This window comes from Antrostomus carolinensis, unplaced genomic scaffold (assembly GCF_000700745.2).
Source record: "Antrostomus carolinensis isolate BGI_N321 unplaced genomic scaffold, ASM70074v2 scaffold24867, whole genome shotgun sequence".
Taxonomy (NCBI): Eukaryota; Metazoa; Chordata; class Aves; order Caprimulgiformes; family Caprimulgidae; genus Antrostomus; species Antrostomus carolinensis.
The window spans coordinates 1-25,445 of record NW_010329846.1 but is presented as its reverse complement, the minus strand read 5'-3'; the positions used below and the strand labels follow the sequence as shown (position 1 = coordinate 25,445).

At 41.7% G+C, this 25,445-nt stretch overlaps 1 protein-coding gene across 1 annotated transcript; it reads right to left on the bottom strand.

The window, feature by feature from the left end:
- Positions 1-252: 252 nt before the first annotated feature.
- KLHL20 (kelch like family member 20) lies at positions 253-23,721 on the bottom strand. Its single transcript, XM_010172734.1, has 11 exons — positions 23,660-23,721; positions 15,486-16,059; positions 10,943-11,101; positions 9,666-9,766; positions 8,324-8,439; positions 7,760-7,943; positions 6,426-6,569; positions 6,073-6,206; positions 5,264-5,472; positions 3,496-3,602; positions 253-1,427 (listed from the first exon to the last, which is right to left on the bottom strand). Exons 1-11 carry the CDS (start codon positions 23,680-23,682, stop codon positions 1,343-1,345), a joined length of 1,836 nt encoding a protein of 611 aa, XP_010171036.1. The 5' UTR covers positions 23,683-23,721; the 3' UTR covers positions 253-1,342.
- Between the last annotated feature and the right edge of the window lie 1,724 nt (positions 23,722-25,445).

The window sequence follows — 25,445 nt, the reverse complement described above, 5'->3', positions numbered from 1 at the left end:
CCCCCCTCCAGACTCTAATTAATGAGCCTCATACCTTTCCCTGCTCTAAACAAGCACAGACAAAGTGCATAAAAATCACTAAAAGGGAGAGTACCATCTCATCATGGTCACTGATTTACAACAGGAGTTCTAAAGACACAGACAAGAGGCAGGAGGGCAGCTAAAATGATGCTGGTCTACACGTTTTTCAGCAGAAACTGACTGTGGGTCTGCTATTCTAACAAGAACCTGAGAAGTGAGTGTTGATCTAGGCTAGTCAGAATTAACAGCTGATACCTGCGTCCCCGCTTCAGACAAGAACTGATACCTAGCAGGCAACGTGAGAAAAAGGGTTTTACAAGTAAGCAACAACTAGTTGTTTCTAGGTTTATATATAGGGGAGGGGAGAGACAAAAGCTGAACTTTTGTACCATACGCTGTACAGTAAAAAGGCATCATTTGAAATCCTTTTCACTCTCACCCTTTTTGGGCACTTCACTGATTCAGTCGATAGATGAGAGTTCCAGTTCTACTTCTTGCCTCTAGCAAGACTGAAAAGATACTCAGGACACCCATCCTCTCCTGTACTCTAAGAGACCCTAAAACATTACCACAAGGGTTGGAACCACAATAGCTGGCAGGACATAGCCCTGCCCTAACCCACCAGCTTGTCAAAACTCAAATCATACACACACATATACATATATATATAAAATACATATATATATATATATGCACACACATATATATATGTGTATAAAAAGCTGGAATTATCGCTCTGAGCGATACAAAGAAAATACATGATACAAATTAAATGAAAAAATAAATATACTCTGTGCACAGAAAAGCTTCTGTGCAAAGGTGGCACCTTGCAGGTCAAGTACTTTTTTTTTTTTTTAAGCTCTCTGTAAATAAGGCAAAAGCAATGTTTTCTGTATCACTTTCCTCTTTCACCCGCCACACAGCTGCCACATCCACCGCTCACACAGCAGGAGGGAAAGCAGGAAACCCTCCTCCTTGCCAGACTCCCCCTATAACATGTAGTCTCTACATCAGCATTGTTTATGCTACAATAACTTTTGACAGTTTGGTTTATTCAAAAATGTAGACTATTTAGAAAAAATACGGACATAAGCAACACTTCTACTTTTGTCCAGTGGTTCCCTGGAGTCTGACAACGTGGTCTCCCATTGGGCACGCTCCCACAGAAGTCATTTTTATAATTCCATAGAAAGAGTCACCAGCAAAGAGTTATATTGGATTCTAGACCGTGCATGCTAGAGCTGCAAAGAGGTCCAGTGTCAACAAGTCTCTTCAGTTGTTCTAGGAATGAGAACCAAGGGGTCTCCCTCCCTCTCGATGCTTACCATATATGAGATTCACAGTGTGTCATTTTGATAACACCTACTCCTCCTCCCAGCCGCCGATAGTTCATCCCACCGTACAACCTGCAACGACAAGGTTTCAGTGCTCACACTGGTTCAGCTCCTTCATGGAACTACAAAGAGAAAAACTGAACCGGCCCTTGTAAGCACAATAGCACCATTGTTAACCTCTGGTTAAAGTGGACAACGACAAGTAAGTTGGGTAGAAGTTATTTTAGATACTTCTGAGGTAAACAGCTGTATTTGCTCATGCCTCTTTCCTTCTCTCTCAAAACAGAAACTGCTTCTTGTTTTGACACCACACTTTTCTTACTCAATTAATCACTTGCTTTCTCCCTGCCTGGTAATGTGCAAGATAAAAAAATAACTTTACGGGCTGTAGCTGACCTTGGGCTATATTTTGGGTAATGCAAGAGCAAGGATAAATTTCCTACTTAGAATTCAACTAATTTCTTTTATATTTCTAATACCCTAAATTCAGCTGAGCCAACCAAGATGTAACATCTCAAGCACCATCTGTTTCTCCAAAGTATGGTACTGAAAATGGTGCCTGCATTTCATATGGAAATCCAATCCCTATAGACACCAGCATCCTACTCACTTCGGCTGCACATTCCCCTCTGTGCCACTGAAATCTGCTGGCAGAAACAGGAGAAGCAAGTTCTTCAAACAATTGCTACCAAATGCAATTGGTTAAACTCCAATTGTGTCAGAAGCATTTCTTGGTCAGGCTACACAAATAAAAAATATCCTTCACAGAGCAAGAAGCTCAGCAAAGAAAAGAAAGAGAAGACCACAGATGTTGAACAGCTATATTGAACACAGTGGGAGAAAAACCCATGAGCTAATACCTTGAACAACCTCCTAAATTTCTGTGAATGCTACCCAGGCAGTAACTCCTAACTCTAGACATCTTATTATTACTGCCACCAGAAGGAGCTGAAACCATTCAGCTAAAGAATATGAAACACATACTACTCTTCACTCAACTGGTTTCCTCAGCAGTTCAAAAGGCATTGTCCATAACTCAACAAACAAGGGGAAGTTCCTCCACTGCTACTTATCACGGCTGATCTCCTCAGGAAAGGGTTAATCTGCTAGTATTACTAGTCTGGGAGAAATAAGGACATTAATTTCTTTCTATTCCCCATCCCTGTCAGAACACTAAAGCAGCAAGAATACAGACAGGAGCTTGAAATTTTATACCAATTAGATTTGGGAATAAATACACAGGCGACTGCTTTCAAGTGTAGTTATGACTAGAAAAGAAAGAGGAAAACCAGCCTTTCTGCTCAGTACATATTTTTCATTGGCAATTTCGTATTATTTCTCTCAGCCTGTAAATCAGATTAAATTCTTCTAATCGCTGTTTTGCAGATTTTAAAGGGAAAGAATGCTCAAAGTGTTCTGTTTCAGCTCCTCCAAAAGGATTTGGAAATCAGAGCCTCAGCTTGAAAACAAAAAGTGAGTAGGCCAAATTCTACATCATGACTGTGAGCTCCTTCTGCTAAGGGCAAGCTTAGTTTTATCGGGAAGCAGAAGAGACTCAGCCCAAAATAAACAGAAGGGGTATATCTCTCTCAGTGTGTTCCAATTTTTGTTATGTTCAAAACAGCACTTAAAAAAATAATCAAACTAGGTTGTGATATGACCTTTTGCTTGCTACACAATAAACCTGCTAAATCAGGTATTTTCTCTGGGTCTCAATAATCTATCTATACACCACTCTCCTACCTGCAAAAGGTGCAATGAGACTTTATTCATTAAGTGTTGGTTAAATCTGTTGGGATACTCGGATGGGAAAATGATGGAAAACTCCCTCTCCTTTTACTGAAAATGGAGTCGATGGCTGTAATTCAAGCAGAAATGTGCAAGAAAGTGTTTCTCAGCTGCCACAGACACAGGGATGCCACAGGTAAATGGCATATTGGGATACTTTTCAAAATGTGATTCCCTTTCTTACGCTTTCATGCCAGCCTACAAGCTGCAATGTGAAGGTGATGCTGGCTACCACACCCAAGTTCTTCACTACAGTGTACTTCATATTTCTAATTTGGCTGGGACAGCTCCAACTAGGTGACAGCAGCTAAACTGGGGATCACCATTTGACTGTTTCACAAACTGAAGTTACCTCCATGTGTTAGCATCTGGATCAAACACCTCAATGGTTTTCAAGTACGTTGTGCCATCAAAACCCCCCACTGCCATCAGCTGTCCATTCACCACTGCGAGGCCAACCTGCAAAACAACCATCACAGATAGCAGCTATTTAGCTGGGATGTTCTGAAAAGACAGGTCCTGCAAAGAAGGGTTAAAATTAAAATATTAATAAAAGGATTTAATAACCATGTTTGGTGAAAGGCAGGTTGCAGTAGAGGGGTTTTTTTCAGAGTAGGGAGGACAAATAAAATAGCCTAAAAAATAATGAGACATGAAAAGTTAAATATATATATATATATATATATCTCAAAATAGACACTCTCAAAGAAGAAGCAGAAGGTTCCCCTTATTGCCAGCTAAAAGAACCAGAACTGCTTGAATGATAATAGATACATGAGAACCTAAGTCTTTATCAGCCAAAACGTATTATGTCCTAGACTGAAATTCTCCACCGAGTCTGACATGCATGCACCAGAATATCTACCAGCCTACAGCCTGGAACACTTGCTTAAACTGGGAGAACCATATGTAAGCCCCTGGCCCACTCCTCTTAGGCTGGGGCTTGGACCATCTGTAAGCACCTTGGCCTCCAGCCTTTCTATTTTGTCTTTCTGCTGAAGCACAAAAATCAGTGCAATCTTAAACAGTTCTGTGGTTTAGGAAGATGACTTCCAGTGAAATCAACCCACGGCACAACAGAAAAAAGACAAGAACACAATATAAAATGGTCCTTCTTTTGGCTTTGAGCAAGTCAGAAAACTCAGGAGCGCTGCAGATATGGATGAACCTGTTTAGCAGTTTCTACAGAAAGCAAATACAGAAGCAGTTCATTAAAAGTCAATGCCTAATCAGTAACTAAAAAGGACAGTGCTGGAGAGTGTGTATATGCTTTGAGGATGGAAATAAATACATATTCTCTGCCTCCAAAAGCAGTAGTTGCTCAAATTCTGATTCATACTTGCCTCACCAGACACTGAAATACTAACATACAGACAGAATGAATCCACACTTTACTATACAATCCAGTATCCAATGATAAAATATTGGTAACATTTGCATCTGCCCAAACACAATGACTGCTTAAAACACCACGTTAATCTTTTGTTCACATGTCTACAGAAAGCAGGAAGATAAGCAGTTGATGAGAACACGCTGTCACTCCTCATACTCACAGGATTCAATGAAGAGAGGCAACATACTAAATGAAAGCCCAGAAACCCTGTTCCCACACACATCTGAAGGCAAGGAAAAAAAACAAAAACTCAGCTGGAAGTTTGTATCTAAATACTAAATCCTTGCCCAGTTTCCCAACTCTTTCTTCCATGTTCACCTAATTCATGCAAAGTGCATTGCAGGATGAGACCCAGGTACTAATTTTGATGGCCTTCTCTAATATTATCTCATAGGAAGTACGGCTACTTTACTGAGTAAAAAAACTAAAGAACTCCTCTGCTTCAGGCCTAAATAGTTGACTCCATACAAGGGACCAAAACTATTAGAGGAGACCTTCAAATTACTCCATTTCCCCATTCTCAGGAATGTTAAACAGCCATCTGCAGCATGACACAACCACCACTTCGTTCTCTAGTCTTGCTAAAGAGGTTTGACTTTTTGCAAGCCTTTCCCCTCACAGAAGAGGAGAGGTGAAGGTACAGAGGAAGCAAGAGAAGACAACACTACCTTGTGCTCTCACCACCTGATTTTGTACAGTGTAGACAAGCAAACCAAGGCAAACTCACTCCGCTCCGGCGGGATGTCATGGCCACAACAGGAGACCACTGGTTGGTTCGAGGGTTGTATCTCTCAGCACTACTGAGCTCTGTCGTATCATCTCTGCCTCCCACAGCATATATCATGTCTTGGTACACTGCACAGCCCAGGTGCTTCCTCCTCGTCCCCATGGGTGCAATTGTGTGCCAGCGGTTCTCCTGAGGATTGTAGCGTTCCACTGCAGAGAAAATGATGCATCTTCAGACAACAGGGTTGGCAGGCAGTGGAGTTTAGCACTTTCAAACCTGCATCCAGTGTATTGCTCAATCTGTAAAGATGCTACAATTTACTCACTCCAAAAATACAATGAACTGGTTTGTTATCTCTCTAAGGCTTTCCTTCTGTAGAACACTTCTGCCTCCAGTCCTACACAGTCAATCACATTCAGCATCTTCATTCAGAAGTGAGCTGGCAATGCTACACTGACCTGCATTACCATCTTGCAGTAGTTTTACCTTTGGAACCTTCCTTCCTACAGCAGAAAAGAGCTACTGCAGGAAAAAAAGATGTGCTTGCAACTCTTATGCAAGTGATCAAAGTAGTTTATTCAGGATACATTGCCAAGTGCAGCATCGAGGAAGAAAAAAAGCCACACACAACCAGGTAACAGGGGCTCAATAGCCTAGAGAGTGAATTACTGCAAGGTAAAAATCACATTTAAAGGAGAAAAAGACACAGCAAACTGATTATTAATTTATTCAAAAGCCATCTAGGGACACCAAGGACAAAGAGATCCATGACAAGTGTTGACTGTAATGAGGGACAGCAAAAGACATACCTGTATTGAGAGGAGAAGTCCCATCAGAGCCTCCCACAGCATAGAGGAAGCCCCCTAGCACAGCCACTGCAACTCCCAGGCGCCTGGTGCTCATGGAAGCCACTCGAGTCCATTTGTTTTCTTTGGGGTCATACCTGGGAAAAGAATAAACATGGAAAGTTAGTGAAGTGTTGACATCTTCACAAAGGGGCAGGAAGATTGACCTTCTTCTCTCCAAACAAAAATCCTTTTAAGATCTGTACAGTACATACCTCCTCTCCAGCTCACCTGCATCACCTGCACCTTCTAAGAGACCCTCTTCTTCCTGTGTGTGCTACTTTTTGATTTTATTTTTTTTTTTAATTGAAAAGTACCTTTCCACAATGTTGAGACAAGAGACACCATCCTGGCCACCCACAGCATAGAGGTAGCCCCCAAGAACTGCTACTCCAACACTGGTCCTGCAGGTGCTGGTGGGGGCCACATCACTGCTCCACTGATTGGTCTTTGGATCATACCTAGAAAAAGACACCAAACAGCACAAGTTGGTATAGTTATGCTTCAGACTCTCTCATGCTTGGGAACTACTACAGCAGTGAAACTTGCCTATCTTGAGCTTAAACTGCAATACAGCTATTTGTAAGTTGGATAAAACCCCTGAAGTGATGTAATGCATTCAATATATGTTATTCCAGGGGTGTTCAAACTGCAGTTTGAGATGATTCAAACTGAAGATCAAAGGTTTCAGTTCATAAGGCAGCAGGTTACCAGGGCCTGACTGACATGTGGCAACTTGAACCTATGTAAAAAGCAGCAGCCAGAGCTCCTCTGCTGTATATTCTCTGCAGTTCACACAAGAACTCAGACAGCACTGGGACCTGCACTTTGAAATGAAAGATGAAGGAACCAGGTGGACTTGGGAATCCAGAGACAAGGAAATATGGTGCATAGTAGAAAAGTGCAGGACATGGGAGATGGAAGGCAAGGGTCATGGTTTGGGAAATTGTCAGTATGCAAGGAGATACGTGGGAAGAAGTGGAAGCTCAAGGAGAAAGGAGATATTTGTATAGCTCATTGGATTTGTTACAGGGCTGAGATTGAGAGTACTAGAAGTGTTTGAGTCACGTGCCTTTTAGGCATGGGGACTGCCATATGCAGCTCCCAGAAACAGAAAGCTTAGTAAAGCTTGTTTGACTTGTCTTTCACAGGTCTAAAACTGACCTATTTTCCTTCTTCTGTGTGTTTGCAAGGTTCCTTAACTCTCTAGTTACCATTCCACAACAAAATTCCAGAATCTTTCCCTTAACATCTAAGAAATGCTCACTGTAACCTCACCTTCCTCAACAATGCTAAAGGCAAACCAGCAATTGCAAAGAAGGTTAACCAGGATCATCACTACTCCCACCAATTATACCCAGACCCATCTCTTAATGTATGCCTTCCCTATACTAAAGGCTCCATCTTGTCTCATTAAGCTGGGGTAACATGACACAAGCTGTTATGCACGAAATCCTAGTTCAGCAGTAAACCAACACAATATTAAAGGGGTATGCAAGGGAGGAGGAAATGTAGACAACATTTAATATAAATTTCAGGTTTTCAGCAGAACAAGAACATAGTTGGCGAAATGAACTCATTTTTAAGAGGCTGCACCCAGGTTTAAACATTCACAGTTAACATTTTCCACGTTGGCCTTAGAGAGACCTACCTTTCTACACTGTTAAGGTAAGAGGAACCATCGTGGCCTCCTACAGCATAGAGAAGGTCATCCAGAACACTGACTCCAACACCACAGCGTCTTTTGCTCATGGAAGCCACCATCCGCCACTCATTGGTTTGAGGGTCATAGCGCTCGACACTGGAAATTGCGTCCCCACTACACCAGCCCCCCACTGCAGGAACCAAACATAAAAAATAGCATCACAATAACACACTGAGCTCACATACTGTATGCCTGTCTGGTACAAATAATCCCTCCAGACTTTGTCTGCCTTAATCCAGTAGCCCCATCTCAGAGTTACTCATTTTTAGGATTATAATTAGAAGACAAAATGTGATTTTCAAGAGGATTAGTGTAAGTTTGGAAGTACTGTGGCATTCATAGCACCGAAGAAATCACCTAAGTAAGAAAGTGTAAGTTAACTCAAATCTCCAGCTATTAATGCACAGGTCACTTCAGAAATATGTTGTAAAGACGAGGCTTACAGAAGCACTATCACCAGAAAACCCAGACTTGAATCTCCTGACCTAAGGCAGCAGGAGCTACACATACCTGCAAAGAGCACTTCTCCACAGCGGATGGGTTTGCGTGGTCTAGTTCTTGGTCCTTGCATCAGTGGCCGCTCTTGGGGCAACAGCAGATAATTTTTAGCTTCATCCACTAGATCCCTGTGCAAGACAGAAAAATGTTAATGCCAGAAGTTCACCTGATACCAGTCTTGGGAAAAGGTATGAATCAAAACCAATGGCAAGAGCAGCCAGCACTAGTCACACACTTCAGGTATTCACAAATCACTTAAGTGCATGAATAGCTCTAGTTAAAATATACACTACCACTAAATACTCATCAGCTGTTTACAAGTCATTTACACAGTGACAGCAGCAGACCAGTATCAATATTTGCCCGGAGTTAATAATAGATATCGCTTGCTATAAAGACTGAAAACTGTGACAAGAGATTTGTCAGGTTTACTATGCAGAAAAGAAAAAGCCAGACTACCTCGAGTTAAAACTTAACTATCAGTTGTTTTGCCTAGGAACAAAACAGGAGGTGAAAAGCACACAAATACATAATACACACACACGACCAATAGATGGAGATAGTACCCTTCTGATGAATATTTTCTCCATCAGCTCTGGCCAGCTCACACTGTCCATCCATTCATGACTTGCCACCTGGACTAATCCTAATATTCCAAACCCTTGAACAAAACAAAAAAGAAAAAAAAAAAAGTCCTCCTTCCCTCTACAAATGAATGCTTATTCAGGAAGAGAAGAGTTTAATCTATCCCCTGAGCTTTTTTATATCAAGCACAAGAAAAATTGCCTGCTTTATAGATGATACAGAACTCTGCAGAACTAGAAAGGTGAGACTTATATTCTTAAGAGGAGAAAATGACAGTTTGCCTGCACTAGCATTGTGGGAAATAGCAGAGTCCCAATCAGTTATCAAAGTGCAGACTTTTTACATAGAAGAACTACTTTAAGTCCTAATGAGCACGTGAATCCCATGCAAGTCATTAAGTAAGCTGTAATGAAAAGCCAAAAGAAACCCAGCTCTGTTCCAACTAAAAACCAGGACACTAGAGAAACAAAAAAGTGAAATGTAAAACAATACTATGAAGGGTATTTTACCAACAGTCAAACTGTGTACTCAAAGTTTACTATTTCACTGAAAACTTGAAAGAATAAAACTACTTCTAGGGCACAACACTGTCTATTATACAAATAGTGAACACTTTTTCTTGCATCTCTTCTCCTCCTAGTTGCAAAAGAGGAAATTGTGAGATATCACTCATTTACCACTGACAAATCAGCAGAGTTTTAGTGAGGAGATGCAAATAAGGCACCAAATACAACAAAATCCAATTCTGTAAATCAGTGAGGAGATTTACTTTTTTTTGCATTCCTCATCGCTCTTAATAAGCGGATCAGAGCCCACTGTACCAACAAGAAACTTGGGACTCAGCAGTGGTAGACGGACATGCTGCAGGACCTAAAACACAAAACAGAACATATATGTTAAACCATATATGTAAAACCATATATGTTATACCCATTGAGATGCAAGAAGCCAAATGGAAAACAATAGTGGCTAACAAATTTTGATAAAGAGCTAATATTCCTCTGGCAAGCATGCATGGTCATTTACACACCCAAACCCTGCATTTTAGTTAAATGCAGCTCATCTTACAGCACATTTGCCTTTTCAGTAATACCAGTTCAGATACCCAGCAGAAAATCAGTCCTTGAAAGGGGACAATCCATTGGATCTATTAACAGCTGAAAACAAGGTCACAATTAAACATCTTTACAAAAATACAGATGTCAATACATCTGCCTGAAACACTAGTTTAGTTAAAGTTTTATCAACCATGTAGCTGTCTTAAATGTGACTGGTATGGTGCAATAAATGAACAATAACAAATAACATGCCTTTCATAATGATATAGAATTTAGAGACACAAACAGATATAGACAGAGGGGCCTAAACAGGCACACAGTTACAAAAGCATTAAGAACTACCTTGAGAACAGCAGGTTTTTCTGGTTTGTTTATTTCAAATGATTTTCAAAAGCTTTCCACTAAATAAAGTTGCATCTAATGTCTATTTCCAAAGCAGAAACACTGAGGCAGGCAGACTCTTTTGATCAGAAAGCCTGAGACTTCAGAGGCTTTCTGGCTGACAGCTTTGTCAGAACGTGTGCTTCTCTGTGAAATGGCTTGGCTTAGATGAAGCATCATATTTCAAGAAAACCATTCTGACAAGCTCCAGTGTAAGATCGTGAGGGCTGAGGCATAAATCAAACGGCAGAGCTTAAAGATACAGCTCAAATGAAGACAAGGCTTCTCTTATCCACTCTGTTTTTTTTATACAACACTCAAAGCAATGCAGGCAGGTTCGTCTGGACAGACCACTGGAATGATCTAGTTTGGCAAGTCCCACCTGGAAAAAATTTAACAAAGCCCCCGTTGAAGTCTTTAGCCACCACACCTTCCAGCCTAGATGAAGGGAAAGTGCAAGCCACCTAACACAGGTGGAAGTCAGAGAGAATTACTGTAGCTTTGCATGCAATTCAGAACTGCAACACTGCTGTGGCACCGCCGTATCAACCCTCATTATTCTTCCCCTGGATAAAGTGGTCTCGAATGTTACTGTGCTCGAGATTACCTGTGGCAGCTGGGGTCTTCTTTCCTGAATGCTGTATTTCACCCAGGCCATCACCGCGTTGAACACCTGCTCTTCGCTGCGAACGTTTAACTCGTCACTGGATATAATGTCTATGAGCTGATTGGCAGGAAGCAGCATGAACTCCTCACTCTCCATTACCTGGTTAAATGGAAAGGAGAAAAAAAGAAATGAAAGTCAGGACAGCGGCCAAAGCACCAGGGCCATTCACCACTCCAGCACTTCAGTACAACTCTAAAGTGGATACAGCCCACTTGAATTAGAGTTTAACGGACTAATCCAGTAAAGTGGCAAATACTCATCACTGTTTTGACACCAACACACGCAAAGGGTTTGCTGTACAGAGCAGAATGCAGTCCCTAGCAACACAACACGCACACCTTTAAGCAGGGATGCAAGTGAAAGGGAATTTTACACAAAGTTTTTTTGTAGGACACTTTTAAAGGGACACACATCACAGAATACACTGATCAGGTTTCGAAATTTAAGGAAAAACAAAGGACTTCTTTAAAATCAGTCTCCTTGTTTGCCATGTCTTATATATAAAGCAGAAATAAAAATGTTGCATAGGTGATAAATACGTTACGTGAAAAGCGGTATCAGAACAGAGAGACTCTATTGACAAGAAATCCAAAACAGAGCACAAAAACAGAAGTCTTGGAAACAGGTTATCAGAGGCATTGTAGAGAACATGGCAAATCAGCTTTCTTCCAGAAAGCTGATTTGTGGCAGAACAGAAGATATTTCAGGAGATGGTGATTGCTATTCAAAACCCGCTTGGATGCAGTCCTGTGTAACCTGCTCTGGGTGAACCTGCTTTGGCACAGGGGTTGGACTAGATGATCTCCAGAGGTCCCTTCCAACCCCTGTGATTCTGTGACTTACTTGATCCTCTTTCATTTGCTCTAAATATACAGCTAGAGTATGCACAAGTCCAAATGCACTTAGGGACTCAGAGCCTCCTAAGGCCCAAAGGACTGAGCTCTTGTGAAAGTCAAGCCACTGACAATCTCCAAACATGTTCATTCCTTCTGTACCCAAGATAGTGACCGATTTTCTCAGGAGGTTTTAGCCTCTCACAGAGCACCTGAGTCAGCCTGAGAGGTTACAGAGCTCACGTGCAACCACGTCTTCTGTGCTGGTACCAGGTAGATGGGAAAGATGCAAGAATTAAAATAAGCAGAACTGCAGAAATGGTTTGATTGATAACTGCCAGCTCAGCTTCCCTACAAGCACTCCCAGTCTGTAGCCTGTAATCTGAGAGGTTCAGTGAGAGAAAATTGTCTTGTCCTTGCAATTTGCAACCATATTAGAATTCCAGGACTTATTTTATGATTTGCAGCATAAATTAAAGAAAAATACATTATTTCACACAATCATCCTAAGAGCAGTCAGTTGTGCAGTCCTTTCAACTACCTAAAGAAATTAATTAAGAGCACTGAATGAATATACAGAAATTGGCAAGTACTGATAACAGCAAATATAGTTAAAAGGAACACAACAGACAGTGAGATCAGTTATCAGACTTTGGTCTAGCATCCCGTGGGCTTTCAGGGGCAGTAAGAGCCACAGCAAGGTTAGCCCACACACTTCAGCCTTAGAAAAAGAACTGGGTTGATCATTAAAGATCTTTATCAGCATTTTTTTTCAGTCTCCCTCCTTTCTACATAGACTAGCTTATGTCTAAACTTTACCTTGACAGTTTGTAAGTGCCTCAGACTGAAAACAGAGGCTCTGAAAATTTTTTGAGTTAAGGATGATCACCCAGACTCTCCCTTCCACCCTCAGAAAACCCAGCTGCATTGACAGCAAACCAAGTTACTATTAGCATGCAACTTGTTAGTTTACATAGTAAAACAAATAATTCTTTAATATCCTTTGGGTTATTTTTGCTTAATTATCAAGATACTAATAATTATCTGACTAACATTAATCATCTATTTGACTGAATCACTTACTAAACAAGAAGAGGGCTTCATTCCCTCTAGAGTGTTCCTGTGCATTACTGCATTTACAGACAGAATAAATGTCAGGGTATGCAATATGGAGTGCAGTTTCTGTCTGCTGATACAAAGCACAAGTTGTTCATCCTTAAGTATATTTTTTCCCTTCACAGAGACGTCAGAGACCAAACAAAAAAATATGAAGGCCATTCTTGCACAGCAGAGTTGTTAATGGAACCATTTCACATTATGTGCACAAGATTCACTAGGGGTTTTAGGCAACAAATTAAATCGAGGGAAATGAAAAACTTAGAAAAACATTTTACCAAGAAGTTAATGATGTAATGCAGGAATACACATAAAAATTAATAGAACTAGAGGTTAGCACAGCAGAGGACATGAAGCAATTCAGAGTGCATTCAAAGTGCCTGCATGGGTTGGCTCAATGCCTAGCACTTAATATTTTACATTGCCATTCAGGAAATTCTCATCTCACATTTCTTTTTGCCAGCTCAGAGGAACAATGACCATACAGCCTCTGCAGAGGAGGGCACATTTTTTAACGGTTCTCAACCTCGACAGTGGAGGATGATTAAGTAGCAGAGTCACTGGCTTCCATCAGGGATTATCAATCCACTCTCCAGATGGAAAACAACAGCAGAACAGAATAAAATTCCAACAAGCAACACCACTAAGATTGTCTGCAGAGAAACAGTGGAAGTAAAAGAAGTGATCATTAAGGATGAAGAGCTGCAAAACTCCCAGGGAACTAAAAGGGACACCAAAATCAGCCCAGGCCAAAGAAATAGTGCTCTTATCTATGCAATTGTTTTCCAGAGGCCATGATTCAATTAAATCAATTAATTTGCACCATCTTTGAGGCGGAGAGGGTTTTCTAGAGCCCAAAACTTTTGCCTTGGTGTGTTTTAACAGTGATAAGGAAAACAAAAAGCTGCCTTCGAGGGACTGCAAAATAAAAGAACTCCATAGCAGGCAGCTCTTAACAGCCAGATGCACATATTAATGCTAAAACATTTTAAAACAAAATTGTTATGCTGTTGAAGTTATTTAGAGGCTTGTAAGCATGCCCCACTCATGTAATAATGAGAAGAGCACAGATCTAACCATTAAAACGACCAAACACTGAAAATAGACGACCATCTGGTTACCATCCTGCTCCCAAAAATAATGCATAAGAAAAGAAATGCCGAGCAAGCAAAGAGCACACGAAACGGCCAGCTAAAATGCAGGGCTTTTGAGAAATCACCAAGTTCTACAAAAAACAAGCTCTCATCTTAAACAGCAAATTCTATTTTCTAGTCTTTATGGTTAGGAAAGATGTATTTAATTGCAACTTCTAGAGTAAGCTGATGTCACGTGTCTACAGTTAGATACCAAGTATTGTCTTCAGTGTCTCTAACAGTCGAATTCAACTGTGTCTGCTTCTGCTCCTAATTTTCTTAAGTACTACCTGACTGAAATTAATACAATTCCAATCTATTTCCTGCAGGGGAAAAAAAAAAGTTGGCAAGCTGCAATCAATCACAGCACTTACATACTGCTGCTTCTCTGGGGAAACTAAATTAGCATCAGGAGTCAATACTGGAGTTACTCCCTTTGGAAAGGTTCTACCTGTGAAGCAGGTGGAAAGAGGAGATCTCTCTGCAGCTGGCTACCTGTTCCAAGAGATGGAAGAGTGCAGTTTCTGGAAAAACCAAGAGATTAATCTCTCTAGCAGGGGAACAGATTTTCATGCTGAGCATACTCCTAAAGAGAAACTGCTTCCAAAGCGTACACAAATTCTTGCCCTTCTAGCAAGGGCTCAGGAAAGGCACCACTTAAAAGTGCTGGGCTCCTTTCTGCATCTGGGTGTAACAGTTAAGTAAAGACCCTGCTCTGCTCTGACTACTGCTCACAGAATCCTCAATTATCATGCTGATCCTTCCCTGAACCAGTTGCTGTCAATTTTTTTTTCACCAAAAATAATCTAGGCAGAATTAACAAAGGAAAAGGTTTATAAAGGTCAGCTACAAAATTATACATTTGATTTACTTTCAAACAGCTTCTGCTGAGTAACAGATGCAAAACCCAAGTTCTGCTACAACAAGGGAGTTGAAGACTCCACTGAGGCAGCTGTATCCTCTCCTATACACCCACATTTCCAAACTCTAAACTCAACACCGACTCTTTTTTGTTCTAATGATGTATTGTCTTTACTTTAACACCTGTCTCCTCTCCAATCCTATAAAATCCAGAAGATTTCTGAAAGGGAGTGGAATGTCATACCATCATGCAGCCATGTCAGATCTAATACCAAACTCCAACTATGTCTGCAACCCTTCCTTCTACGTAGTACTCACCACACAACTCTAAGAGAAGAAATGCTGCAGTGCAATGTAGTCCTGCAAGCACCTCATCCCTCTTTCTTTCCCAACTAGCACCTGGCACCCATCTCTATTAGGGCACAGTGTAGCAGATTTAAAGGCAAGGTTTGGAAAGAAGCGCAAAATGAGAGTTGCTCAGGCTCTCAGAGGACACGTTCACACATTTTACACCATGATTCCAGCACACTAGCTTCTTACCTCCTGGAAGTTATGCTGTGTGAACTTGTCAGCAATCCTCAGCAGTTCACGGCACGAGTGAGTGTCAGCAAAAGCTCGGATGCCCAGGCAATTGGAGGGGTCCAACTGTCTCTTAAGGAACTCACAGCAGGCCTCCTGGATCTCAGCCAGCTGGAGAAGACAAGCAGCTGGCAACAAGGTCTGGACATTTCCTTCTTCCACAGTGATCTGAGAGGTGTACGCAAAGTCAATCAGCAGTTCCATGGCTCTTTCATCGATGTCTCTGATCACGACTTCTGTCTGCCGACTCTCTGCCAGCTCCCCAGTGAACATGGCTCGGAAGTAAGGGCTGCAGGCTGACAAAATCACCCTGTGGGCGTAAATCTTCTTAGCACCGACTACTAACACCACATCGCACAACTCCCGGTGCTTCCGGAGAAGATTGATGACTTCCAAAGTTTGTCGAGGGTGCTTGTCAGAGATGTAGGGCATGCGAGCAGGCTGCGGCACCCCTTCCGGCAGTTTGTTAGGATCTCCGAGCGTGCAACGGCTAGTCACATCCATTCCGGTCTCTCCTGGTCGAGTACTGGTACACCTGCAGTGGAGGAAGACATAAGACAGGACCATCATCAACTAATCCACCACCTTCAGCCCAAGCACTACGGCTCGCAGCCAGTACGAGTGCAAAACCAGCAGCGCCCATGGCTCCGCGCCGGAACGTGGAAACAAGTGTGTGATCACGTGAAAGAGGAATCTGTCTCAAACCAAAGCACACCTAGAAGTAAACAAATGCCAGCTTGCAACAGGCTTATATTTATAGCTATTTTTATATGCTTTCTATGACACACCGCTGTGAGATCCAACTACACATACATATTTATTAACTGAACTTCATAATAGCCTTGTGTGGTAGAGAAGTATTATCCCCATTTCACAGAGAGTGACTCAAAGCAGAGAAGATTAGCTGACTTGCCCATTGTCACTCGAGTTTTCTTTGACAGAGCAGGACTTCCACTGCAAAGAATTCCAGCTGCATGATTTAACCAAACTCCTCTGTTCTTCTGCCTACATTTTTGATAGGGTCACTCATCACTGTGATATCTGAACACACGGAACTGTCACACAGACTTCAGTAACTCAAAATGGCCTGCAGCCTACCACAAGTACCTTTCACATTCACAGAATATCCATTTAATCATCACCTCTTCAGGTATTTTTGAATTATGGAGGCTTCTGACTCAATCCACCTTCCCCGACATGTTTCAAAAGAAGGTTAACCTGTCACAAGAATGGCACAAGAAACTGCAGAAGGCAACTGGGATTATCAGATCAATCAGGAAAAAGTCAAAATAATCAAAGTATCCATGACTATTGGCCTACCAAAAAAGAAAGAAAATAAAGTCAAGATTGTAACTTTAGAGATTAAGAACTACTTGAGAAAATATAAACCAAGTCTCTGGCACAGAATAGGAAAAACAGACTATCTTCACAGCTCTGTGTGCAATGTGCCAGCTATCTGATGTCCTTCTTTATGAAAATTCAGGTACCCTTCCTTCATCCCTCACATGCCTGAGCAGATGTCAGCTCTGCCACAGCTGAAGTGCAATACCCCTCTGCATGGGAGCACGACAATGCTGACAGATCGTGCTCTGCACCATGCATGCTGCTAACTCGAGAGAACGGGAATGCAGCATTGCCCTGGGCCCTTCTGCAGGGATGAACCAAGATGACACATCTCATACCTCACTTTGCAGAGATGTCTGCCTACACCCCAGGCTTCGCTAGCACATTATGACTGAAAACAGTGCTAAACAAGAAGAATTAAACCCAACACTATTTTCAGCAACCAGACTAAACAAGCAGATCAGTGCACATATCACTGAGATTCCATTTTGCGTGTTTCGAGCACATCTGGATTTCTGCCACATATCATATGCACCATTATTAAAAAGATGCATCAGCACCAGTGACGTATCAATTACTATGAAAATAAACAAAATATAGGAAACTATTGCCTCTTCCTGCTTCAAGTTAAAACCATCACTTAGAGCAATTAAAGAATACTGATGGTTATGAATTATGCAGCGAGTGCACTGGCTGTTGGAAGAAGTTCTTCACTGTGAGGGTGGTGAGACACTGGAACAGGTTGCCCAAGGAAGTTGTAGATGCCCCCTCCCTGGAAGTGTTCAAGGCCAGGCTGGATGAGGCTTTGAGCAACCTGGTCTAGTGGAAGGTGTCCCTGCTGATGGCAGGGGGGTTGGAACTGGATGAGCTTTAAGGTCCCTTCCAATCCAAACCATTCTATGTACTGAAAGATCCAGTACATCTTGTCCATTACCAGCTTCTCTGGTACAATGGCATTTCTGAGCTCTCACTACCTCACTTTGTTCATGGTAAGAGTTAAAAAGAAATCTAACTTTGCTTTGCCATTGCTCAATATATTTTTCAGCATGTTTGAAGGAAAGAATAATAAAAAAAAAACAACTCGCATCTTTTCCTCTCATTATTATGTCAAATGCACTTTCTAACCACAGGGAAACCAGTCTCTTTGCAGCAGAATTATTCACTTGCATCTTAGTCTGTTTTCCCATTCCCCCCACACTCTCTCCTTGATCATCATACTCAGATGTTTCAGACCATTACCTCTTCTTCATATCTTAGTCACACAGATCCAGCTGGGTCTCCCCTCTGGGTTTTGCTGCTTGCTCCTGTTCAGCCTCTGCACCTTCAACGCCTCGAGTTTTTTTATCCCTGCTCCATCTTTTTTATATCCATCACTGTTCTCCTCTTCTGACACCTCTGACAAGTCCTTCTGCTGTTTTACTGCTTCTCGCTCTCCTCCACCCACTCTTGTCCCTCACAACCCAAATTCACCTTGTGCAGTTTGAGAACCGTTTGCAAAGCTCTGCCAAGTTCCTCACAAACGATGCAGCTAAGCTCTCCTCGCAGCAGCATATGCAAACTAATTTTAATGGTACCCCTACAAATATCCCAAAGATTAATTTACCTAATTGCCTTACTTTCGTAGCCCTTAGCAGCTAAGGTCAGAGGGTGAGTAATGTAATTCCTCTACCAAGAGATGGAAAAAGGTGGTGACAAAAATCCCCCTGTAAAGTCGAGCTCTTGCTAAGCAAGCCAAATGGGTTTTACTGAGTTAGGGGCTTCAAGCTATGTTAAACCAACCCCTAGGGTAAAAAAGAAAAAATTAAAAGTCCTATTAAGACATATGCTACTAATAATTTTGGACAGCTTGTCTTGACCAGGCTGTCAGTCAAAGCATCTAAGCACAAAACAAGCATTCTTCAAATAAAAAACCCATTTCACATAACTACAGCTCAGAAGAGCTGGCCTACATCCAGAACAGGACCTCCTTTTGGAGAGCAAAACCCCTGTTACACCTGCAGGCTTTCCTCAAAGACAACCACCACTAAAACCAGCACTAAAGCAGATCTCAGAGCTTTTTAGACTGGCACAGATTCTAAAACCAAAAAGATTAGATTGAGGCCACAAAGAATACAGTGTTACCTTGTCAATCCCACCACCTAACGCTCTTTGCTGACACAGAGCAATGGAGTGGACTGTCTTATGCCACGTGATTAGTCGTCCAGATTTAAACAGCAGTTGTAGTCCTTCCTAGCCAGGATAAAACAGGTTTCCTTCTGCCCAAATGAGACTCTGCAGAACACATCTTTTAATTAACTAACTGACAAGGAGTCTGGTTAGTAAGAACTTGAGGCATTCCTTCATTGTTCCCATCAGCATTTATCTGAGTGTCTGTGTTGTATCCGGCCTCCTTCCTCCAGGAGAGAAAGTGCTGGTTAATGAGTAAAGAAAATTGAATGGATGGAAAAAAAGAGTAATAATCAAATTAGCAGTCCTGATTCATCCATAACTTATCTCTGGGTAATGCACAAGCTAGTGATCAATGGGCTGGGGAATTTCCATACTAGATCAAACCAGATGCTTGATGTTAAACCACTGTGGGTTGCTGCTATCCACAGGCACAGAAGTGTGAATTAAAAGGACACCGTCTGATGGCATGTGTCTCCACGAGGATAATAATTTAACTGCATTATGTGTGCATTATGGATATATATGCATAGAGAATGAAATGATGAGTCAGTGTCACAGAGGTGTGAAAGACAGAAGGCAGCACTTGATTCTCACATGGCAGGCTAGCTGCCTCCCCCCCGCACACTCGCAGAGCTAAGAGCTGCTCCTGAATACTCGAGGTGATTAAGAAGGGTTGAGGATCAGAGAGGAAATGTGTATGCAAGGATAAAAGATTCACTCTCAGCTACGCAGATATTCTGGGATTAGCTTTGATCAAAATGCAGGGCTGGGGAAATCAGCAAATACAATGGGATTAAGAAAGGGCTGACAAAGGATCTGTTTTTGCAGCACGCTGCTGAAAAGTACAAATGGGAACACAGGCAGTCAGCTAAATAAATAGGCTGCTCTGCCTCCATGTTATTCAGCTATGCCAGTTCCCAAAACTTTATTCATTAACACAGGCACCTATGAGACATCCATCCTTAGAGCTTATAGCAACTTCTTCCAAAGTTCAAAAAAATATCTAATAGCACATATCTAAGAAATATTCACCTGATACTGGAGACAGCTGCTTAACTTTCAAGTCAGACTGGCCTGTATTTTTTTTATTTAAGACAATGCATGTTTTAGCCTGAGATTACAAGCAAGTAACACAGTTCAGCAGAAAACAATAGGCTGGCCCAAGGCCTGTGACACAGAACAAGTCTCAGGCTGAAAACATGGACTAAATTCCAAAAAATCATACATTGCTCTACCGGATTTCAGTAGCAAATGAAGATAAACCAAACCAGTAGTGATTTCTGTCACTGCCTTGCTCTGAATTTAGCTCATACACAAAGAAAGTATTTCCTAAACTCGTTACACAACTGCTAGAACAAAGACCTTTGATTTGGCCCAGCCAAAGGTGATACCTTCAGCAACAGAAGTGACCACAACAACACTGCCCTGAGTAAATGTGACAATCAATACTCTAGGAATTACTTAGCTAAAAGTCTCATTATTAGTAAAAATACCATTGATTCCTTTTCTTGCCTAGCCAGCAAGCTTTGGGTACACATTCTTAATGAGGCTGAGTTATGCAAACAAGCAGATAAACCCAACTGCAGTATTATTTTACATTACTCAGAAGGAGAAGAGCAAGGCTCCTATTTACATTGTTTAGTTTAATTTTCATTGACCAAGCCCAGAAAACTCAGTTTCACCAAGAATAAGGAAATCCACACTCTGAAAGATGAGGACATTACTGGAATCTTCCAAAACCTTCCTAAGCATTTTGCAGTTGGTCTTGGTTAAGAGCTGTGTCCAAGCAACTGGTTACCTTCCTGAGTGCACAGGAGGGCCCCAAGAGCACCGTCAGGATCTGCAGCCTCTCCCCCTCAGCGGGGTCTGGCTGCCTGTGCTCGAGGCAGCTCTGATACAGCACTGCTGGGACCTGGGATCAGGCTGCCAGGGTGAGAAAGAGCTGGGTGGGCCTCCCCACTTTGCTTGGGAGCTGCTCAAGCCCTCGTGCCTGGCCTCAGCTATGTTAAAGGCACATCTGCACCTGACCATGTACCCCACTGACACTGACCTGCTGAGCTGGCTTCCTGGCTTGACCTCAACTCTTCCCCATCACTACAGACTTGCCTGATGAGTACCAGACTCCTGACTGACCCTGGTCATCAGATCTGCTCTGCCCTCCTAGCTCAGGTACTATGAGGCTATGCCCTCCACTCGAGAGGTCCCCTCTGCCTTGCTTTTACCTTCAGCAAAACAATGTTCTCCTGCTGCTCCCTGAGAGCGAGAAAGAAGAGCCTGCCCCAACTATCTCTTCATTTCTAACGCAAGATAAATCCTGTTTGAACATCAACACATTTCCTCTATTATAATCTCGACAGGAATAGCTGCAATTCCTTTTCTGTTCAAATTGTACTTTCCCATCCCCTGAGTGCTGTACACATTTGATACCAACTCACCGTGTTTACTAACATAGTACTGACCAAGTCTCACTCCCTTTTTCTTGCAGTATCTAGCAGGACTCTCACATCTGGTGTTAAATGGCTGCAACAGCCCTGAGCAAAAGGATAAAAGGGAGTGCTCTGCCATCTGCTTAGCTTAACTTCACAGGAAGATCTGTGAACCTGAAATCCAACCAGGAACCTTTTATCATTTTCTGCTAAGACATGCAGTAGAATAACAAAACAGAAATTTTAACAATCCACACAGAAGCCTTTAAAACACACAAGCATATTCAAGAACCAAAGTCTGCAGCTCACGATAGAACCGTGCTTGTCAGGCTAGACGGCAACAATACAACACATCCAGGTGCAGAGATCAGCTGAAAGGTTACTTCAGAAGTAAAGCCATGTAAATATGTCAAATGTGTTATTCACACTCTACTGTGGCTTGCCAAAGAGGGAGAGAAAACAAAAGGTACTGAAAGGTCTGGTCTGCATCCATTATCCAAATAAAATTTAAAAAAAAAGGCTGAAGTGCCAGGATCAGCAGCACAATAGAAACCCTCTACTTCTTCAGCCCAGCACTAAAACTACCCAGTGTGAGTGGCACACAGAACTTCCATCATAGCAAGTCCAAGGCCACAAACCCACAAAAGACATAGGAACTTCAGCACTTTAATTCTCTGCCTCGATCCGACACGCAGAAAACAGCAGACATAAAATTAAATTTAGAACCTCAATTTTTCCATTAGAGAGAAAACAAGAACACAAGCCAAGCTAGTCACCAACTTTATGTCATTTTGCAAAAACATTTTGATAAATGGAGTACAACATAAGAACCTGAAAAGCTGTGGTTTTACGTTGGTTAAGATTTAAACAGTCTCCACTGCAGAAGACTAAGATGGAAGACAGCTCGCCTGCTACTTAATCCATCTTGGAGAAAAACGAACTCACTGTAAAAGTCACATACAGCTCCCCATTGTCTAAACCACATTTATTATCTTGGTAAAAATATTGAACAATACATAGCCCCAGTGATGCCTGTATCATGTCCCAAGGTTTACTCATTAGCTTAACTGAAGCAGCAGCACAGTCTGTCTTTGTTGCGCTTGAGGGGTTCATTTAATTAAACAACATAGTGTCACTCTCCAAGGGTTTAAATGACTATTTATTTCTTACCTCTTTACACAGAACCTAGGCTAATGGTTTCTGCAAATGCTGTAGCTAGAAATGCCCTACATATTCATTTATGGTTAAAATTTCTTGCCTTCTCTTACATGACTGTTTACAGAATTATCCGTAATAAAGTTTCCCTGCTTTCAGCATCCTAAAGAGTGCAGGCAGACTAAGCAATTAGCATTAATTCTCTTTACTTCTTCTAGAGGTGTAGAACTTTAGGAGACTTTGCCTCCACACAGCCTGTATCATATATAGAAATGTATCTGCTGTTAAGTTTTGCCATGGGATTGCCACTGGCTAATGAAAAGCAACTAAAACAGACAACCCTGTTTGCCAATCTGTCATTGTGCTGATTTACTGTGACAATTTTTCTCTATATAACAGATAATGTTTCTGACATGACCACAGCAAGAACTCCCCTGAATTAAACTTCAGCTGCATCTTCAGCTCATTAGAACTAAGGCAGCTGGCATCCATAATTAGATAAGGAAATCTCCTTTTCACCCAAGACCTCAACCCATTAAAGATACTGAACTCCTTTAGTTAAGGGAAAAATAATGCCCCTTAGAAATCAAGTTTAAATTTATTCCCAGGTAGTTTTCACACAATTTGAATACCTAAGTAATGAAATACTGGATTTTAAATACGATAGTAAATGGAGGAAGTGAGGAGGGGGGATGGAGAATTATGATAACTTGTCTTCTGTACTGTTCCTAGCAGCATATTCATATAACAAGCATTTAGTCTTGTAAATATCAAAAACTAAATACATTTAAGTAAGAACTATAAAGACTAAAGATGAATGCTTTATATTCTAATTCTCCTAGCCAGGTCTAAAAAAAAATAAAACACACCCCTTCCCAAAAAAAAACAACCCACAAAAAACCCCTCACAAATAAAACCAAAGAAAAACAAACAAACAAACAAAAAACTCCAAACATTTTATGGTCTAGGCCCTTATGAAACCGACTCACATGATTTATCAGATCTGAGTAAGAGAAGGACGATTGTTTTTTCATATCTTACCTGCGCATTGGCTTTCCGTCCATGCACTGTGAAGAGAAACCTTCGCCCTATGCTTCGAGACCTGATCCAACAGAAGGGGGAAAAAAGGGAAAAAAAGAAAAAAAAAGTGATATTCTGAAGAGAACCTTCTTTCCTCTCTTCAGTTTGGCTCTAGGACAACAGAGCTGACCATATCCACATACTAATAGGCCTTCAAGCTCTTATCCAGCTATAAAATTCCCAGTCTAGATTAACAATGTCTGGATTGCAAAGAATAAAGTAGAAGAAAATATAATCATCAAGAGTAATTTCACCACAGCTGCATAATGATTCTTTAGGCAAATGGAACACACACAACTGTCTGCCTCCCTGAATCCTTAAAATTGTTCGTCCAGAGGGAAAAAAATATCTCAAGTAATAAGATGCTCGCTCTCATTTCTCGCTCAGAGCCAGGAGGTATCTCTCCCTCATACATTTACCAGAGATTTAAGGCAGGCTGGCACCTAATAAACAGCACAGTGCTGCTCAACAGCTACACTGCAGAGCCAGAATCTGATATAAGATAAAACTTGTGTCTGGAAATTGAAGATAACTATGTACCCCAGAGGTAAGAGGGATGCTAATAATGGTATTACATCTGCAAAGATTAATGATGCTGCCTAATGCTCACTACACTTTCACTCCAAATATTCATTTTCTGAGCGGAATAACAGTTGCAAACTGCACAGACCCTCCACATTCAACCTCTAATTTCTAATTCTAATGTAGATTAACCCTTTTTATAAGGACATTACTCATCCCAATATGATTTTTGATGACTATTCAATTAGGAATAAATTTAACTCAATCATTATTTAAAGCAGTAAGTCTAACTTTTTGTCCTGTATTAAAAAAGAATGGAAGGGTATGGTGCTTCCATACTGGCGTTCACAGACTTCATCCCATCCAGAAAACGAGTGAGAAATGGGAAACCAGTGAAACTATATGAAAAGCAATGACAGAATGAGACTGACTAACTCTTAAAATAAACAGAGTAGCACTTAAAATATAAAAAATTAAATTCAGGAAGAATAAAATGATTTTTGGAAGGCTGAGATTGTCAGATTGGAGCCTTCATCCAACAATAACAAAATATTTTTGGCACAAGTTAAATTAAACCACAAAAAAATGGCTAGAGCTTTATTTGGCGACATGAACAAGCACTTTGTTGGATGTGCAATATTCTCCAGGTACATTATCACAGAAACACAAACAAGTTTGCCAGTGAATGAAGAATAAGCTCAGACTTGCTGTCTTCCACAGTTGCAAATTACTCAGGTTCATACTTCCCTGCAAATAACGCAAGCTAATTCCTCCCTGTTCGGGCACTGCATAGCAATTTAAATCCGAGCTATGACTGCCCAGACCCGGCTGCGGTTCCTCTCGGCAGCACCGAGGGGCTTTCCTGGAGAAGGGGCAGCACCTCCACACCTGCAAGCACACAGGCAAAAGCCGTCCCCAGCACTGTGCACAGGCTCGGAAACGCGGACGATGCTATTCCTGGATCCTTAACTGCATCAGATTTAATCCCTTTAAAACCCACATTAAAAGTCGGGGGCGGGAGAGGGAAAAAAAAAAAACAAAACAAAAGCACATTTTGGTCGGGGGTCCTCGCTTTAGTGTACGCGCGGGGCACAAACTGGGTGAAACGATGGTTCTCCCAGGAGAACATGGCCCCGCTCCCGAGCACCCGCAGGCACCAGCGGGCTCCCCGAGGCGTGCGGGGCTCCTCTGGGACAAACACCGCTCCCCGCCGCCCCCTTCCCCT